The 16875-nt window shown below is 37.7% G+C and overlaps 1 protein-coding gene across 2 annotated transcripts in view; it reads right to left on the reverse strand.

Annotated features, from left to right (window-relative positions):
- Window positions 1–16875, reverse strand: part of Srgap1 (SLIT-ROBO Rho GTPase activating protein 1) — a 273907-nt gene that overhangs the window by 136153 nt on the left and 120879 nt on the right. For both annotated transcript variants that reach the window (XM_026392966.2, XM_026392965.2), the window contains exons 2-3: window positions 10901–11096; window positions 5260–5422 (exon numbers count right to left, since the gene is read on the reverse strand). In XM_026392966.2, coding sequence (XP_026248751.1) covers window positions 5260–5422; window positions 10901–11096 — 359 coding nt within the window. The remainder of the gene's footprint in view (window positions 1–5259; window positions 5423–10900; window positions 11097–16875) is intronic.

Raw genomic sequence — 16875 nt, forward strand, 5'->3', positions numbered from 1 at the left:
TTTCTCAGAAGCTGCTGACCCTACATATTGAGTGACATCTCCAATTATGACCAAAGAAATGCTAACGAAGTCCATAATAGCTATGAATTATCTAAAATATGGGCAAAGAGAAGAATATATACTAGCCAGCCTGGCTCTGCAAATCACATCCCCAAGCATTTTATTTCTTTATCCTTAAAATATGGATTAAATAATACCTGTTTATTGGACAGCTATGAGGATGTGTAAGCTAATATGAGAAAAAGTCAGACCTTGGCACACAGCTCAATATCAGCAAGTGGTGCTTACAGATGCTGCTGTTGTTGGAAGATTTAAAAAAAAAAAACTATACTTGTACATGTAATTTATGCAAAACAGGTAAAAGTACATCAATAATTTGAGAATCGTTCATGGAAAATGAAAACCTTCAAGATAATTTAAAACACAGGGATAAATCTGACATATTCAAATGGCACAATTGTATGGTGTTCCCTCTAAACCACATACCTCTATTAACATTCTTAAAATTGGTAAATAATATCTAGTGACTAGGTGTTTAAATAGAATGGTTACTGTGATCTGGCTGTAGCTTTCCCTGCAACTGTGACTGCTGACATTAATTACATTTTTATGTGTAGCATATGAATTGCACATTTTCTGGCTCTAGCACCAAACCAGATGTAGAACATTCTCTTTCAGTATGAGTAATGGAAAGAAGAATCAGTATCTGGTGACTCGGGGAGGCAGGGCTGGCGAACAGGATGATGGGCACATCATCAGCCCTTGTTCTTTGGGGAAAGAGTGGGGTTTAATAATGAAACCAACCCTTGTGTACAAGAAGTCCTGGAATTCTGACCTGTATGTAAAATGATAAAGCAGGGCTTAAGAGAGTAAAGGCAGAGTCATCTCCTACCCATATCTGATTATCCATATCTGAATGAGGGTCTGGAATTGAGTAACTCATTTTGTTGAATATATGAAGCAATCAATGTAGACTCAAAGGTAGGATTGTCAATGTGGAAAGGCTATAGGGGATCTGAAAGGCAAGGATTGCTGACCAACTCAGGCATTCATTTGGCTAATTACTAACTATTGAAATTTGAGGACAAAAAGTTTAATTCAGCTATAAGCAAAGATGTTATGTACTTCATAACAAGTGATAGATGATGATCTGAAAGTGTACATCACAAAGCTGCCTCATATAGTCTCCTTAGAATGAGAACACATTTTTAATGTGAGATTAATGGATAATCTCAAATTGCATAATTATTACAGGTATCTGGAATTAATTATTACAATATCAATGATAATAAAGATACTAGTTACTTAGGACTTATTAAGTCTAGACACTGGGCTAAGTTGCTTTCCATGTATTACTCATGAATCCTCCATACTACTACCGGGGAATAGCTTTTTATACCTACTCTACAGATGTGGAAACTGAGGCTTATGAGGTTTACAAATACTCTCAAGTTCATATAACTACGAATGGTGGCAAAGTCAAGATTTACACCCCAAATATCTGATTTCAGAGTATAAAAGCTGAATCACTGTTATTCTGACCAACACACTTTAAAGGTCTAAGTCTAAAATAATCAAACATTTGATTGATTTTTGCTTTTTAAAATGCTTCCCTATTTCAACCTGTTGAAAACTTTCTGTCAAGCTAGGGCAACTATGTCTGTAATCAGATCTGATGTGATTAAGACTTAAATCTTTAAGCTGATTCCTGCCACTATGTATGCAATTAGGTATTTTTACAAGTGTCTTCTTGATAATTACATGCATTTGGACACAAGAATATCACTGGAATTAACCTGGTCCAAACTTCTTATTTGACAGAATAGTCTGAGAAAAAGAATTCTATGTTATTGACTAAACTGAGTAAGATGTAGCTGTTTAACAGGTCAAAACTCTGAAGAACACAGCATGTATCTAAATCTCCAAATAGACATGGGAATAGTTTTGGAAAAAAAGTGTCAGAATCCTCTCCCAAGAAAACAAGCCTTATGTCCCCAAGGACTACATAGGGGTTGTAAAATCACATCAGACATCAGATCAACTCTGATTATTTCTTCCCATTTTCAAAGAAAATAGTACTCTAATCTAGAACCATAACAATGGAAGATGTGTTTTATAAAGGGAAATTGGTGATTAAAAAAGAATAAGCAGACAATACTAGTGTTACTTTCTAATATAAAGGAACATGAAATTCTTTTGGACTTGAACAATGTAGATTTTGGCTTTCTTTGCATTCAGATGACAAATCTGTTCTAGGTTAATTAGTCTTTCTCCTTAATAACCTCTGGCTTTCTTTTTGCTTCTGCCTCTTGTTCTTCCAACAAGATGGAAAGGTGAGGTGTGCAGTCTGCTTGTTGACGTGAGGAAGGTAGAAATTGGCATCTGTAAATGTAATGAGCATTGCTTTTTCAGCTGGTCATCAATGGATAAGTGAGAGAGGCTGTGCAGGAGAAATGAATCAGTTGCTCTCTCCGCTAAATGATAAAGTGATCAGGAATCCACTGTAAATTCTTTGAGTCTCAGAAAATCTGGACATGAGAACGCTAGATAGCAAAAAAAACAGACATGTCTGACTGTCTGTCTCCTTCTGTAATTACTGTGCATTACCTGGATCCCTCTTCAAGAGCCAGGAATTCATTCCCCTCCCCACTCCCAACTTCTGGGAATACTGATTCTGAAACTCACAGCTGATCCCTCTCTGGGAATTTGTCTTTGGGGAGTTACCCTCTACCAAAGGGAGCTAGCCCAAGATTGTGTATCCCTTCCCAAGAGCAGTTCAAATCCAATGCCTCCAAAACAAAGGCTGGCTATGAGACAACTCCAAAGGCTATCCTGCCCCCGAGCTCTATAGGTTCAGCTTCTTCCTCTGTCCAGGCTTGCCTTTTCCATCCCTTCAAGAGTAGAGAACATTCTCTTCAACCTTGTGAATTATCTCTCAAGAGTTCAAAGCAAGTAAGCAGAAGAGAGGGAATTCAAGTCCAAATCCATTTGACTCTCATTCTCAGATTCTACCAACGTTACCAATCTCTTGAATTTGATTCTCAAATTCTTACATCTTAGCAAGACACACACAATCCCTCCTCATTTGACCATCTTTTCTAGTCTCATAACCCATCACCCACTCCCATACAACCCCTGGCCCAATCATATCAAACTTCCCCAGAACATATGCTGTCACTTCCCCTAGGAGAGCTCTTTGTCCTTGTCTGCTTGATGAATGCTTGCTCCTCCTAGAAGCCTCACTTCAAGTGTTCCCTCTTGCATGAAGCATTTCCTTGATCCCTTGGTAAAGCTGAGATCCCTAGCCTTAGGATCCCACAGTGGGTTATGCATCTCTGGAGTGTGGTAATCCTTAATTATTATAATGAACTTCTAACAGGCAGGGACCTGTCTTTTAACTCTGGTTGACCAGGAATTTAAAAAATGTTTTGTTAAATGGATAAATGAACTCTATTGAGGAGCTGATCCTTTAGGCCCTGCCAGCGCCTTCAAGACTAGAAAGCATCTTTTAATGTCATTCAGATTTGGATCAACTGCAACATCCTTGAAGATGAGGACTGTTTTTCTCCATCTCTGTATCCTTTCTGACACCTAACACCCCAATCTCCTGCTCATGGGAGAGACTCACAAACACCTGCTGAACCAAAGGGGGTCTCAGCAGAAAGGGCCAATGAACAAGAAAATTACTTCATTTTTCCAGCTCAGTTTGAACTCCTTTTTATAATCGCCATTACCTAAGATACTAGGATATTTCTCTTCCTATTCTCTTCTTAATTAATATACTCCTCAGTTCCAATTTTTAAAAATTCTCCTTTGTTTGAAACATTTTTTCCCCATTAAATAGAGCACATGATAACTTAGGGCTTGCTAAATTCCATTTCTAGGTCAGAAATCAAGTCTAATGTGGATACATCAGACAAGACTAAGAAGATTTCCATCTGGCCTGCTTAAACACTACGTCTTTGTTTTAAAGGGCCCCTTTGAAACATAAATATATCATTAATCTACAGAGTGGTTCCCCCTGCCCCATTTTCTTTCTGAATCTCATAATTACTTACTGAAGAGTAAATACAGGTATAAATATTGACACTAAATACTATTAATACAAAGCTGAGAGGGATGGGGAGGCTCTTGTCCTACAAATATAAAAAGCCAAGGACCAGTCTTACTGGGCAAGTAGCTGCAGTCGCTGTACAGGAAATGGTCCAGTTTTGTTATTGTTGTCAACAAAAATGTCCAAACAACAAAAAAATTGCCAAGAGTTGGCTGAGGCTAGCACCGATGACAAAGAGCCTTCAAGTCTGTTTTCTTTCTTCTTCTTTTTTTAATGGATTTGGGAGAGAGGAAGTTCTCTGGCAAGTAAGGAACTGAATTTTCTGTGCCCTGTGGAATTTTTTTCTCATTGCTTTCTCACAGCCCCTGCTCCTGGTATAGTGGGAGTAAGAAAAAATTGTGATAACATTTTTCCAAGAGAGCAGCACATGGGGTAATCTTGTTCTTCACAAGTCTGATCATGTGTGAGCCTAAGACAGAATCAGAGGTTTTTCTTTTCTCATTTTTCTTAAGCTCAGACACTTCCTAAAGACAGAAGTGTAATTTGCAAGTACATCTTTTTCTTTTTTTTTTATTGGTTGTTCAAAACATTACAAAGCTCTTGACATATCATATTTCATACATTAGATTCAAGTGGGTTATGAACTCCCATTTTTACCCCAAATACAGATTGCAGAATCACATCGGTTACACATCCACATTTTTACATAATGCCCTATTAGTAACTGTTGTATTCTGCTACCTTTCCTATCCTCTACTATCCCCCCTCCCCTCCCCTCCCAACTTCTCTCTCTACCCCATCTACTATAATTCATTTCTCTCCTTGTTTATTTTCCCATTCCCCTCACAACCTCTTATATGTAATTTTGTATAACAATGAGGGTCTGCAAGTACATCTTTTTCAAAATTGTGTTCATGTTGTTCAGGTCATAGAGCCAGTAATTTACTGAATATAACTATATTTAGTATCTAATACCATATATACCATACATGCATTATACATATGTATGTGTATATATATATATATATTTATTTATATATATACACACACATACACATATAAACTATGTCTCCTCAAGGTTCACTTTTTATTCTGTGTCTTTAAAATATTCACTCCTTTAATTTTTTCCAGACACTGTTCTCACTCCTGGTTTGAGACAAGGCAGTTATCAGAAAGCATGCTGCAGGAGGATTTACTAGGTGTACCTTTTTAAACATCCTGGTGGAATCCTCACTTATCTGCATGAACCGCATAATCACATTGTTCAGATAGATGTCACTCAAGGTTGCGTGGTCTTTGCTTTCTCTCCTTACTTGGTTCAGGAGCAAATACCAGCAGTTCACTGGAGACAATAGGTTTTGGTCTTTCCTGAGAGGTGAAGAAAGACAGAGTTACTATCAGTTTCAGAGTTGCCCCAACCAGTTGAGTGATGTCACTATGGCAAACTAAGGAGACACAAAAGATCAGGACTCTGCTCTGAGTGTTTCTTAGACCAGGACACTCAGCCCACTGAACAGTCTTTCAGCCTGCACACAGCATAGAGCCAGCAATTAATCTGCCAGGCGTGGGAGGAAAACCTTGACCATGAACACCAGTGAAAACCTGCACTCCTGACCAGGTCTGCAGGACCCCAACATACACAGTGCTCAGGCAGCCCTTCAGCTTTAAATACACCATTGAAGAAGGCGATTTATATTTACATAAAAATCTATTGACTACTATGCCTTAGATAGAGTGCGGTTTGCCACAGCACAAAGTCTGCTTTGAATGTTCCGTCTGCTCTTGGAAAAGAAATTTGGTTAGTTACTCTTTCCACAGAACATAAACTTGAAGGTTATTTATTAATCCCCTGATATATAACCTTTAGCCTCCCAAACAGGGTTCCTGGGGAAATCAGAGCTCTTTGGCACTGTCTTGAAACTCATGAACAGAACCAAGAAGTTTGCTAGCTCATGACTTCATACAAGTCCTATTGAAACCCATTAAACTTTTTCAAATTTGTAACTGCTTCTTATTTTATTCTGGATAATAAATCCAAAAGTGACAATAAACCACTAAGGAGATGTTTTAAGAAATTTCAAAGAAAAACTCCAAACAAAAACATAAACAACTGGGATGGTACTGCTTAAAATAAAAAGGTAAAGCACAATTTTTGCTTTTTGTTTTTCACTTTAAAAACTAACTGTAAAAAGGCAACGTGGGCACAGAGTGTTTATCCTAACTTGGGGATACACGTGCCATTTAATTGGATGTGTTATTGTATTATTCATGATCATTTATGACCCTAAACATTAATAAAGTTGGGAAAAAATGATTATGCCAGGTGTTTGTGTCACTAAGTCTCTCAGGCTCTGGATTTAATACTGCATCAAGTCTAAACCCTCACCAGAAGAAAAAGCAGAAATAGGCTTGGGAAAGAGATGAATCAGGCACTTGTCAGGTCTTGGCACTTGCACCTCAAGAGAAGCCCCTCCCTCTCCCTGTGGCACACTGATAATTATGACCTCCACCTGGGAAACTCCCATTTATTCTCAAAGCCATCAGGGAAGGAACAGTGGCTCCATGGCTGGTAACTGGAGCCATTCTATTGACATTCCGTATCTACCCAGCCACATAAGTCAATGTTACCTTCTTTACATCAACAGTATGTGTATCATTTATTTGAAAGTACTTCATAAATTCACTGAGGATGTTTCAAACTTTTTTTTGTATCTTCAGTGTTCTGCCCCATTGTGAGCATTAAATTAGTATTATTCAGAATAACACATTATTGTTGCCATATTATTACTATTAGTAATAATGGGGAAGTACTTCGGAATGATATCATCCTGTATCCATGTTCTAATATACCACAAAGAATCATATATATATTTTTCCATGTGTATATGTATATAATTATCATGCATTAATTCAAATAATAATGCTGCGGGGCACAGTGGCACATGCCTGTAATCCCTGTGGCTCAGGAGGCTGAGGTAGGAGGGCTGCAAGTTCAAAGCCAGCCTCAGCTATTTAGCGAGGCCCTAAGCAACTTAGCAAGATCTGTCTCAAAATAAAATATAATAAGGGCTGGGGCTGTGGCCTAGTGATTAAGTGCCCCTGGATTCAGTACCTGCTAACAAATAATGATAATAATAATGACAATAACAACGGCAACAGAAGGGAGATCAGTAAGTAGAGTAAGCCAATTGGGGGAGGGAGAAAGAAGGTAGTGGGGAATGAGATTGATCAAATTATGTAATGTGCATGCACAAATATGGCATACTGAATCCCAATATTATGTATAATTTTAATGCACCAATAAAAAATAATAAGAATGGAAGGTATCATTTACTAAGTGAGAAGCAGTATACAGGTCAAGATCACAGACTCTAGAGCAATGCTCTCTAGGTGCTTATTCCATCTACCATTTACTAGCAAAGTAGTTTGGGGCAAATGATTTCAACCTCTCTGTGCTTCAATTAATTTTGTAGAATGGGTAAAATAATAATATCATCTCATAAGATTATTATGCGGATACCTGAGTTAATATATGCTTTTAAATGCTTACAATAATGCCTTAGGCACATAGTTAGTGCTATATAAAGTTAGCTATGATTATCTAGGGCTGCTCTAAAGAGTTGACATTAATTCCACTTAATCCTTACCACTACCATTTAAGGCAGAGATTCTTTGTATCCTTTCTGTCAATGAGAGAATTGAAGCTTAGCAAGGCACTGTGATTTGATAAAGACCAAAGCTAGTGTCAAAGTGAGCCTTTGTGTTCAGGGAGGCCGATCCAAGCCTTGGTCTTTTCTATTATGCAGTGGAAACTTCAGGACAAGGATTGTTCTGCACAATAAACATCCCCAAACTGAATAAGAGCAGACTCTAGAGTCCAGCTTCAATGAAGGGTAACATTTCTGTGCTAAAGATAACAGCATTTTTTTTTTTTTTTTTGCAAAGGGAAAAAGAAATGCTGCATACACATCCCATGTCAGCTATCAACCATATCAAGGACTTTGTCATGTTTCTCACTTAATGGTCATAAAAATCTCATTTTACATATTAGGAAAGCAAGCCTCAGAAAGGGTATGTCACTTAAGCAAAGCTGCCCAGTGGAGCCATTATTCAAACCCAGGTCTAACTCATAATTTAATAAAGCCTGTCTTTGAGTTTTTCTTAATTGTAGTTTAACCTTTCCACAGATTAATTATCTATTTCATTTTTTGTCTCATATTCAGAAATAAACTTGATCAAGTCAAAGAAAATTTTAAGCTGCTTATCTTTTGAAGAAAATTATCAAATAAAACCTGGAGAAACAAAAGAGTGACATCAGATTCACTAAGGGCCAGATTATGGAGCATGAGCCCATCCATATTTTCAGTAATTCAGAATTACTAAGTACAAAAACACAAAAAAAGACACTCAGATGTATTTGTTGAATGGTGAGTGGGCAGCCTAATTTGCAATTGCTTTTAAAAAGGAACAGTTACTATCCATGTGAATATAGTACTGGCTCTAGTCTCCTCTTTGTGGCCTCAGTGTCTGCCAGTGCATGAGACATTTGGTCACTCTGGGAATCATCATGAAGATTTATTTCTATGCTGGACCCAAACTAGAGGCTAAACTCATCCATAAAAGAAGAAAGAAGAGTGAAAAAGAAAGAACAACAAAAAAAAAGATATTCCTTATCCAGAATAGAAAGCTATTTGCTTCTGCAAACGTACCCCACCCTGCTTTTTATGAAGGATCTCAGGACAGGGAGGGGTATACAATGGCACTGCAAACCCAATGGGGAAGAAAAAGGCCTGGCGCCCAGCAGCCCAGCCTGAGCAGACAGCTCTCTTTGTCCCCCTGTGCAGGGGGGCAGATGGTTTATCCCCAGGTGGGATTAAAGGGTGGTACCACTGCCACTTAGGTCTTCCCTTCCCTCTTCCTTTTTCAGGCCCTAAAAATTTCCCTTACTTTCCCATGGGGACAGCTGTACAATGAAAACGATGCCGATTATGTTTTAACCAGCATTCCCAGCAGTTTTGTGGCAGAAGTGATTTCCAGATCATCTGGCCCACTGTATTTCCAGAAATGAATGTCTATGTTGCCTTTTTACTATCTCCCGGACAAGGTCCATTTATCTCTGCCCATGGGGTGCCTGGCTCTTGCCCTTACAGTGAGAGGCCCCTTGTGTTCCTTCTCCCTCTGTCTTCTTCCAGTCCATTATTCTACCTTTGGTCTTTGTCATCATTTTAAAATGCAGGTGAGGGCGGGTCCCACTTTTACTTAAAACTCTCCAAAGGCTTCTCATGACCTCAGAATAAAATCAAAACTGCCCAGGAAGTTGGTAAGACTTCCACAGTCGGCCCCAGTGTATGCCGGTAGCCACTCTGTGCACCCCTCACTACTCCTTCTGCTGTGGTCCCTTACCCATGAAGCTCCCCTGGCCTGCAGTCCTCCTCAGCTCCCTTTTACTGGCCAACTAGTCCTTCAGGTCTCCACTGCGATATGGCTTCTTCCAGGACCTTCCCCCACCTCCACCATAGAGTGGATCTCAGCCCACCTGTCTATGGTGTCCTGTGCTTCCCCTGCTGGAGCACTCGTACCCTCTACTGGAGCTGTGGGCCTTCTGTCTCCAGGATTTCAATTATAAAGTAAAATTCATTAATAGAATAACCTGCACGTGTTTGTTAAATTAATGCTAAGGTTTAGTTATGTTCACTCACACATTTTGCTAAAAGCTTTTTTTTTTTTTTTTTTTTTTTGTATTAGGGATTGACTTAACTATCCGGTTACATCCCCAGCCGATATTATTTTTTATTTTTAGTTAGGGTTTTGTTGAGTTGCTGAAGCTGGCTTTGAACTTGTGATCCTCCTGCCTCAGCCTCCTGAGCTGTTGGGATTACAGTTGTCAGCTACCTCGACTGCTAAACTCTTGTTTAAATCGGTTTCAACTGCAATGATCACAAACATGTTGGGTGAGGTAGGGTGGGGAGTGCTAAACAAACACTTATTGCTTCATTTCATATAAAATCATTACAGAAATCTTAAGGTCTTTGCTTGAAAAGCAGTTATTTCAAATTTGCCCTTTCAAATATCTACCTGTGACTGATTTTAACTACCAGTTTCCTGTAATCAAGAATTTTACTGCCAGGTGTGGTGGTGTATGCTTGTAATCCAGCTACTCAGGGGGCTGAGATGGAAGGATCATGAGTCAAGGCCAGCCTTGCAACATGTGAAACCCCATCTCAAAAAGTAAAAAGAGAACCCAAAGAAACAAAATAAGAATTTTACAAACACTTTTTTGTCTTCTTATATATAAACTTATCCATAAGTATATGTGTATTGGAGGCTGGGCATAGTAGCACATGCCTATAATCCCAGCCCTTTGGGAGGCTGAGGCAGGAGGATCATTTGATTTTAGGATCATTTGAGGTCAGCCTGGGAAATTTAAGAAGACCTATCTGAAAAATAAACTTATAAAAAAGGACTGAGATGTAGCTCAGTGACAGAGCTCTTGCCTAGCATGCTTGGACTCTGGTACTGAAAAAATAAATATATAATATACACACATAACACATATATTATTATAAAGGTTTTAGCAAAATGATTATGAGTGAACATAAATATGAACATGTTAAATATGTATGTATGGAAACAGAATAACTTCAAGAGAATACCATTATTTTAAAATATGATAAATTGATGTCCAGGACCTATAAATGCAAAGGGTTGCTTTTATTTATAGGGATATGTTCACCAATATCTTATCAGATAAAAATTTAAAAAATAAAAAAGTCTTAAACCAATAGGATTTGTTTAAAAGGCAGGATATCATCTTGAAAAGGTACATTTGCGTCAAGTCTCTCTTACTTGTACTGCTGGTGATCCTTGGTGCTTCTCGTTTTTGCCATGAACCTTTCAGCCAACTTCTCCAGGTTCCTAGAGTATTCGGTCTCAATTTCGGCTTTTTTCCGGAAGAAGTCTTGCAGGTCCTGGAGGAGCTGAACTCGCATCTCTGTTTGCTGCTCCAGGCATTTTTGTTGTTCTACCAGTTGAGCTCGGATTTCTATGAAAAGAAGAGAAGCGACTGGATGATTTTCATGAAAATTATTGAGGTGCGCTGGTATGGACAAGGTACAAGGATTGAACCTGTTGTATATTTAGGTCTGTGTTTCCACCTCTATTAGAGTGCTATGTCCAGGTCGGTTCCTTAAATAAAATGTCTGCTGACCCTTTAAAAGTATGAGATGAGACTTAGGAAAGAATGTAGTAAATTAGAATAGAAATGTGGGTCACATCTGTAATGCCACAAACACGCATGGGGTCATGAGGGGGAATAATTAAAGCAGATAACTATTCATAGGACATAACATAGGACATCTTTGGTAGCTGAATACACTGTAATTTTTTTCAGTAGCATTTTACCTCAACTACTTTGAGTTGAAATAGCAAAGAAATCGACATCATTCCTTCAAGATTTTTGAGCAACTACAAGATTTTTGGCACATACAGAGGCTGGCATCTGGAGCATCAACTTCTCATTTGTAAAACCCACAGCTTCAGGGATTAGTGGAATGCCGTGCCTAAACATAACTTCTTTCTATACCTAAATAATCCATTCATAATGGGGTACCCTCAGATTCTACTTTATCATTCTGTTCATAACTTCAAGGCCTATCCACTTGGCCTTCAGTTTTTTACACATCGTTCAAACTAGCACCCTTATCAGCACATAAAAATATGAAAGAATCCTTTGACAATTTTCATATATTAGGAACAGGAAGGTTTAGTCATTTAGTTATTTTGAAAAAGCATAAAAGCAAAACTGTGGCATGCAAAAATATCTGTAAATGACTGTTACAAAGAAATGTGTGTTTTGGAAAGGGAGATACAGTAACTATAACCACTGACTTGTTTTTTGTTTTTTTTTTTTTTGTTCTGAGATCCAGGGCTAACCCCAAAGAAAGAATATTCATACTGCAAAACTTCTTTATCTCATCTTCCCTAGGGTCAATGCGCGTTCCCTGTAAGAGGGCACGGAATCTAATTTGGTGGAGTTAGTAGAAATCAATGTCCAAATAATACTTCTTCAATTTCTTCCCTATTATCCTTCTTCAATGGAGAAGGACTGAGCTGACTATACATACTCACGAAGCCTATACATCCTAATCAAATCCATGACAGCTGGTGATCAAGTTCTGGGTGGAAGAGATGATCAGGAAATTTGCTTATTTTAACAACAGTTCATTGTAATGCAGTATTTGCTATTCTACTAGTAGGAACTAGCACCACCTTCCACTTTTACACATAGTACACTAAAATTTAATGAGATTAAACACTTTAAGAATTTTAGTTAGTAAGTAGTTCCCCCAGGACCGCCAACCTTGATCTCTGAGTCTGACTAAACAAATGCTTTCTGCCCTCCTCCCAACCATGCCATGATCTGAAGCAGCTGTACTATGCCTGGCTTATGTCCCAGCAAAGAAGATATGAAATCGCACTCTCGATAACATTATGCTCCAGGCGGTGTTCTTGTGGGGGACCAAGACAGGGAAGCATTTCCCATTTTTCTCTTGGTTTCTCCATGTCAGATTGAGGGATACTCTGACTAACCTTGCAGAAGTGTGTGGACACCAGCGTCAACACATTATCATTGGCTTTTAACTACCATGAATTGCATCTGGTTTTCAGTCAATCAAAGTAAGTATTTTCCAATACAATATTATGATCAGCATATCTGCCAAACTCTTTCTCCCAAAAATACAGAGCTATTTTTGTTTCATAAAGGAAAAAAAAAATAAAAGGGATGGGGGTATTTCTCATTCAGGAATTCCAGTAAGTCTTTTGAGATGAAGTAATTTTAGAACATCTTGCTGTGCTAAGAGAAAATGAATCAATCATCTTAGGCTATCAAGTAGTTCTCGCTCTCCCCCCCCCCCCGCACCCGTGTGTGTGTGTGTGTGTGTGTGTGTGTGTGTGTGTGTGTGTGTGTGTTTATACTGCCTTACTGCTGAATAGGAAATAAAATTAGCTGAGAATACAAATCGCATCAAAAATTACATAGGTTTTCTAATTGAGTCTCATTTTAAAATATTCCTTTGCTTATTTATACCAGGATTTAAAATTAAGAACTACAGAGTTCTGAGAAGGACTGAGTTTAAACAATTAAATCCTCATCTTTGTTTTATGGAGAGTAAATGTTACTTCGTGGTATCATAATTTTCCAATCAAAGTAAAGACACTTGTAGCATTTCAATAATAGTGAAACTGTACAGTGACAGAATCTAGACAATCTCTGTGAGAAAATAAACTATGCTCTAGAATGTGGAAGAGAACCATTTGATTAACTTTCAATTTGGGGAAGGTTTGACAAACAAGAAAAGGATGTTTAAACAGATCATTTAAAAAAAAAAAAATTGATAGAAAACTACTACCATAGGAAATACCTTATTAGAAGGAAAAACTGGATTCCTTAGACCACATCAGAGCTACAAGGTAGCAAGTTGCTTGTGGAACTTTTAAATGAATGCGTAGACGAGTAGAATAAATGTTAGCCTGCTGTTAGAACAGAGAGCAGCAGTCCATGGTGCACTGAGGCCCACACGAGGAAACCCACAGTAGGGCCACAAGTGTTTGCATCTAGAGGTTAGGGCTGGCACTAGTGAAACCTCAAGGAGTGATTTCTAGAAAAACAGAGTCTTGTTTCTATACCGGGGTTTGCAGCTTCCCTCCCTACACAAGATTCTTTGAAAGTCTATTAAGACCCTTTCTATCAGCTTTCTTGTATTAGTATTGATCTGGATTGTTTAAAAAAAAAAATTCAAGGTTCATTTTAGTTTAGTGGAACAAGCAATTACTGTGCTCCCGTTTTGTGTTAGGCAGAGTCCCAAGCTATGGAAATAAAAAGATTTGTAAGACACAGCTCCATCTTATAGGGAAGATAAATCCTAGAATCATGTTACACAGTGATTAGTATAATAAAGGAACTATGGAAAGAGGAGCTGAAACCGGCCCACACTTAATGTTTGGAGAACATAATGCTTTGAGGAATAAGAAGGCTACAAAATATACAGCTGTAGCCACTAAGAAGATAAAAAGACACCCCACAGTATATCTGATAAAGGACTTGTAGATAGAGTACACCAAGAACTTTTGTAACTCAATTAAAAAACAAAAACTCAATTTAAAAAGTAGGCAAAGGGTATCAATAGATATTTCTTCCAAGAAGATACACAAATAGCCAATGGCATATGAAAAGTTGCTCAATGTTATTAGTCATCCGGGAAATGCAACTCTAAAGCGTGATGAGACAATCTTTCACACCCATTAGGATGGCTACAGCAAGAAAGACAATAACAGGTGCTGGGGAGGATGTGGAGAATTGGCATCCTCGTACATTTCTGGTAGGAAGGAAAGTGATACAGTTACACAGGAAAACTTTTTGGCATTTGCTCAAAAGGTTAAACACGGAGTTAGCAGATGATTCAGCACTGCTACTCCTAGGTACACATCTGAGAGAAATGTAAATATATTTCCACACAAAAAGCTGTACATGAATGTGTATAGCAGCATTATTCATTATAGCCGAAAAATGGAAGCAACTCAAATGTCTATCAACAACAGATAAACAAAACATGGAATAGCCATATGATAGCCTATTTTTTAACCATAAAAAGGAATGAAATACTGATTTATGTCACAGCCTTGATGAACCCTGAAAACGTAAGCTTAGAGACTGAAACCACTCTCAAAAGACCCCATGATCTATGATTCCATTCATGTGAAATGTCCAGAATAGACTAATTCATAGAGACAGAAATATTAGTGTTTACCTAGGGTTGGTGGACTTGGGGAGAAAAGGGAAGTTACTGCTAATGAATGCAGGATTTTTGGAGGGCGCAGATGAAGAAAATTATTTAAAATTGATTTTGGTAATGGATGCAAAACTCTGAATATACCAAAAAAATCACAAGAGTTGGTAAAGTATCTAAAATGTAGATTATGTCTAAAAATAGCTATTATCTTTTAAAAAGCTATATTACAATTCCATAAAATTTTAGTTGTTGATAAATTCCTGTTTAATGATGGTCATCATCATAATAAAAAACAAGTTCACATTTCCATGCCTAGGATGTTTTGGATACTTTTTGTCAAATTAGATAATATATCAGTAAGCCCTTTTAAATGATGTCTGCATAAAATGACTCTCATCTCAATATTTTTATTTCATCTTGAATTTATCTGTAAACAAAAACAGTAAATTTACTTATTGGCCAACATCATCTGTATATTAATTGCTATAATGTCTTATGGTATGGAAAAGATTTTCCAAATAGAATACTAGAAAGGGCTTCCACCATCTCTCCCACATACCTGCATAGAAAGGCGCGCAACCTCTTTCTGGCAGAAAAATGTGAACTTGGAGGAAGCTGAAAGCAGACATTATTTAAATCTAGGTCAAGACCCACTAAATAATCATAATGGTTGTTATAACGGGGACTCAAATTTCTTTGTAAAAAAAAATGACTGTTAAGTCTTTCCTGTTCTACTAGAGTATCAAACAGAATAAATCAACATCAATAATTGAACAAGAACTGGGGCTGGGATTGTGGCTCAGTGGCAGAGCGCTTGCCTAGCATGTGTGAGGCACTGGGTTTTGATCCTCAACACCACATATAAATAAATAAAAAATAAAGGTATATGAACAAGTAAAAAATATTTTTAAAAAATAATTGAATAAGAAAAACCTACAAGAGCGTGATTTCAAACAATAAATAAAGTAAATAAAAATAACAAAATTGAAATGTTCCTCAAAGCTATAAAATGACTAATCCAATGACTAATACTTACTTAATAAAATGGAATTGCCCAGAAATAGAGGAAATGGTGGAGTTTCTTGTTACTGCTCCAATAAGGGAAGTCTTAATTCTTAAAATAAATTGGTGCAAGACCACAGAATGATGTAAATGGCAGGGAAAGACAGGTCCTGCCTGGCTGTTTCTTGAATATGTTACTGAATAAGTAAGACCAGAGCATGTAAGTGATAGGCTTCTGTGATACTCTTAATCATCTAGGAAATAGTAGCTCTAAAGCATCACAAACCATCTCAGTCATTTCATATTCTCATTTGGCCAGTTAGTGAAAAAGTCTACATTCTCTAAAGATGTATTACTACTTTTACCCAAAGCTATAAGGAATTTCCCCAAGTGACAGGGGAGAGCACTGAAATGTCTTCAAGAAAATAACAACCCAATGAGACTCTTACTAGTTCCATTGATTATTCACATGCTCATTGCTCATGTGAATATTTATACAACCTGGTGACTGCAGGCTAACTAAACACCAGGTGCAACTTCGTGAAATATGCTTCTTAGGCCAAAAATCTGGAGCAAAAAAAATCCATAAAGGCAAGCTTTGATTTTTTTTTTAAGTGAACGGACTGAATAAGCAAAGGCCATTTTTCTATTTCACTAGAGATCTGAAAGATTTATGCTTCTCTTACACTCTGCACAGAAATTAGGTAACATCAGAATGGGTCCAGGTTGGAGTTTCAGTGTCACCTATTAAAATTCATGTGGTATGGAGCAAGTCACTTAATCTTTCAAAGTTTCATCTTGTAGGATAATCATTCCTACCTCACAAGACTGTGGTGAGAATTAATTGATGATCTAAGTAAAAAGCATGCTGCCTCTGGAAACCACTTTGAAACTGATGAACATATAGTACTAGTACCAACAGGCTTTCATTGGAAAAATACTGACTGATTATTTCCTCGGGCCAGACTCCTTACTACACAACAGACTGAATGAAAGTCAGGAGCCCTACCCTCAAGAAGGAGGCCCAAA

The sequence above is a fragment of the Urocitellus parryii genome, chromosome 5, assembly GCF_045843805.1.
Source record: "Urocitellus parryii isolate mUroPar1 chromosome 5, mUroPar1.hap1, whole genome shotgun sequence".
Taxonomy (NCBI): domain Eukaryota; kingdom Metazoa; phylum Chordata; class Mammalia; order Rodentia; family Sciuridae; genus Urocitellus; species Urocitellus parryii.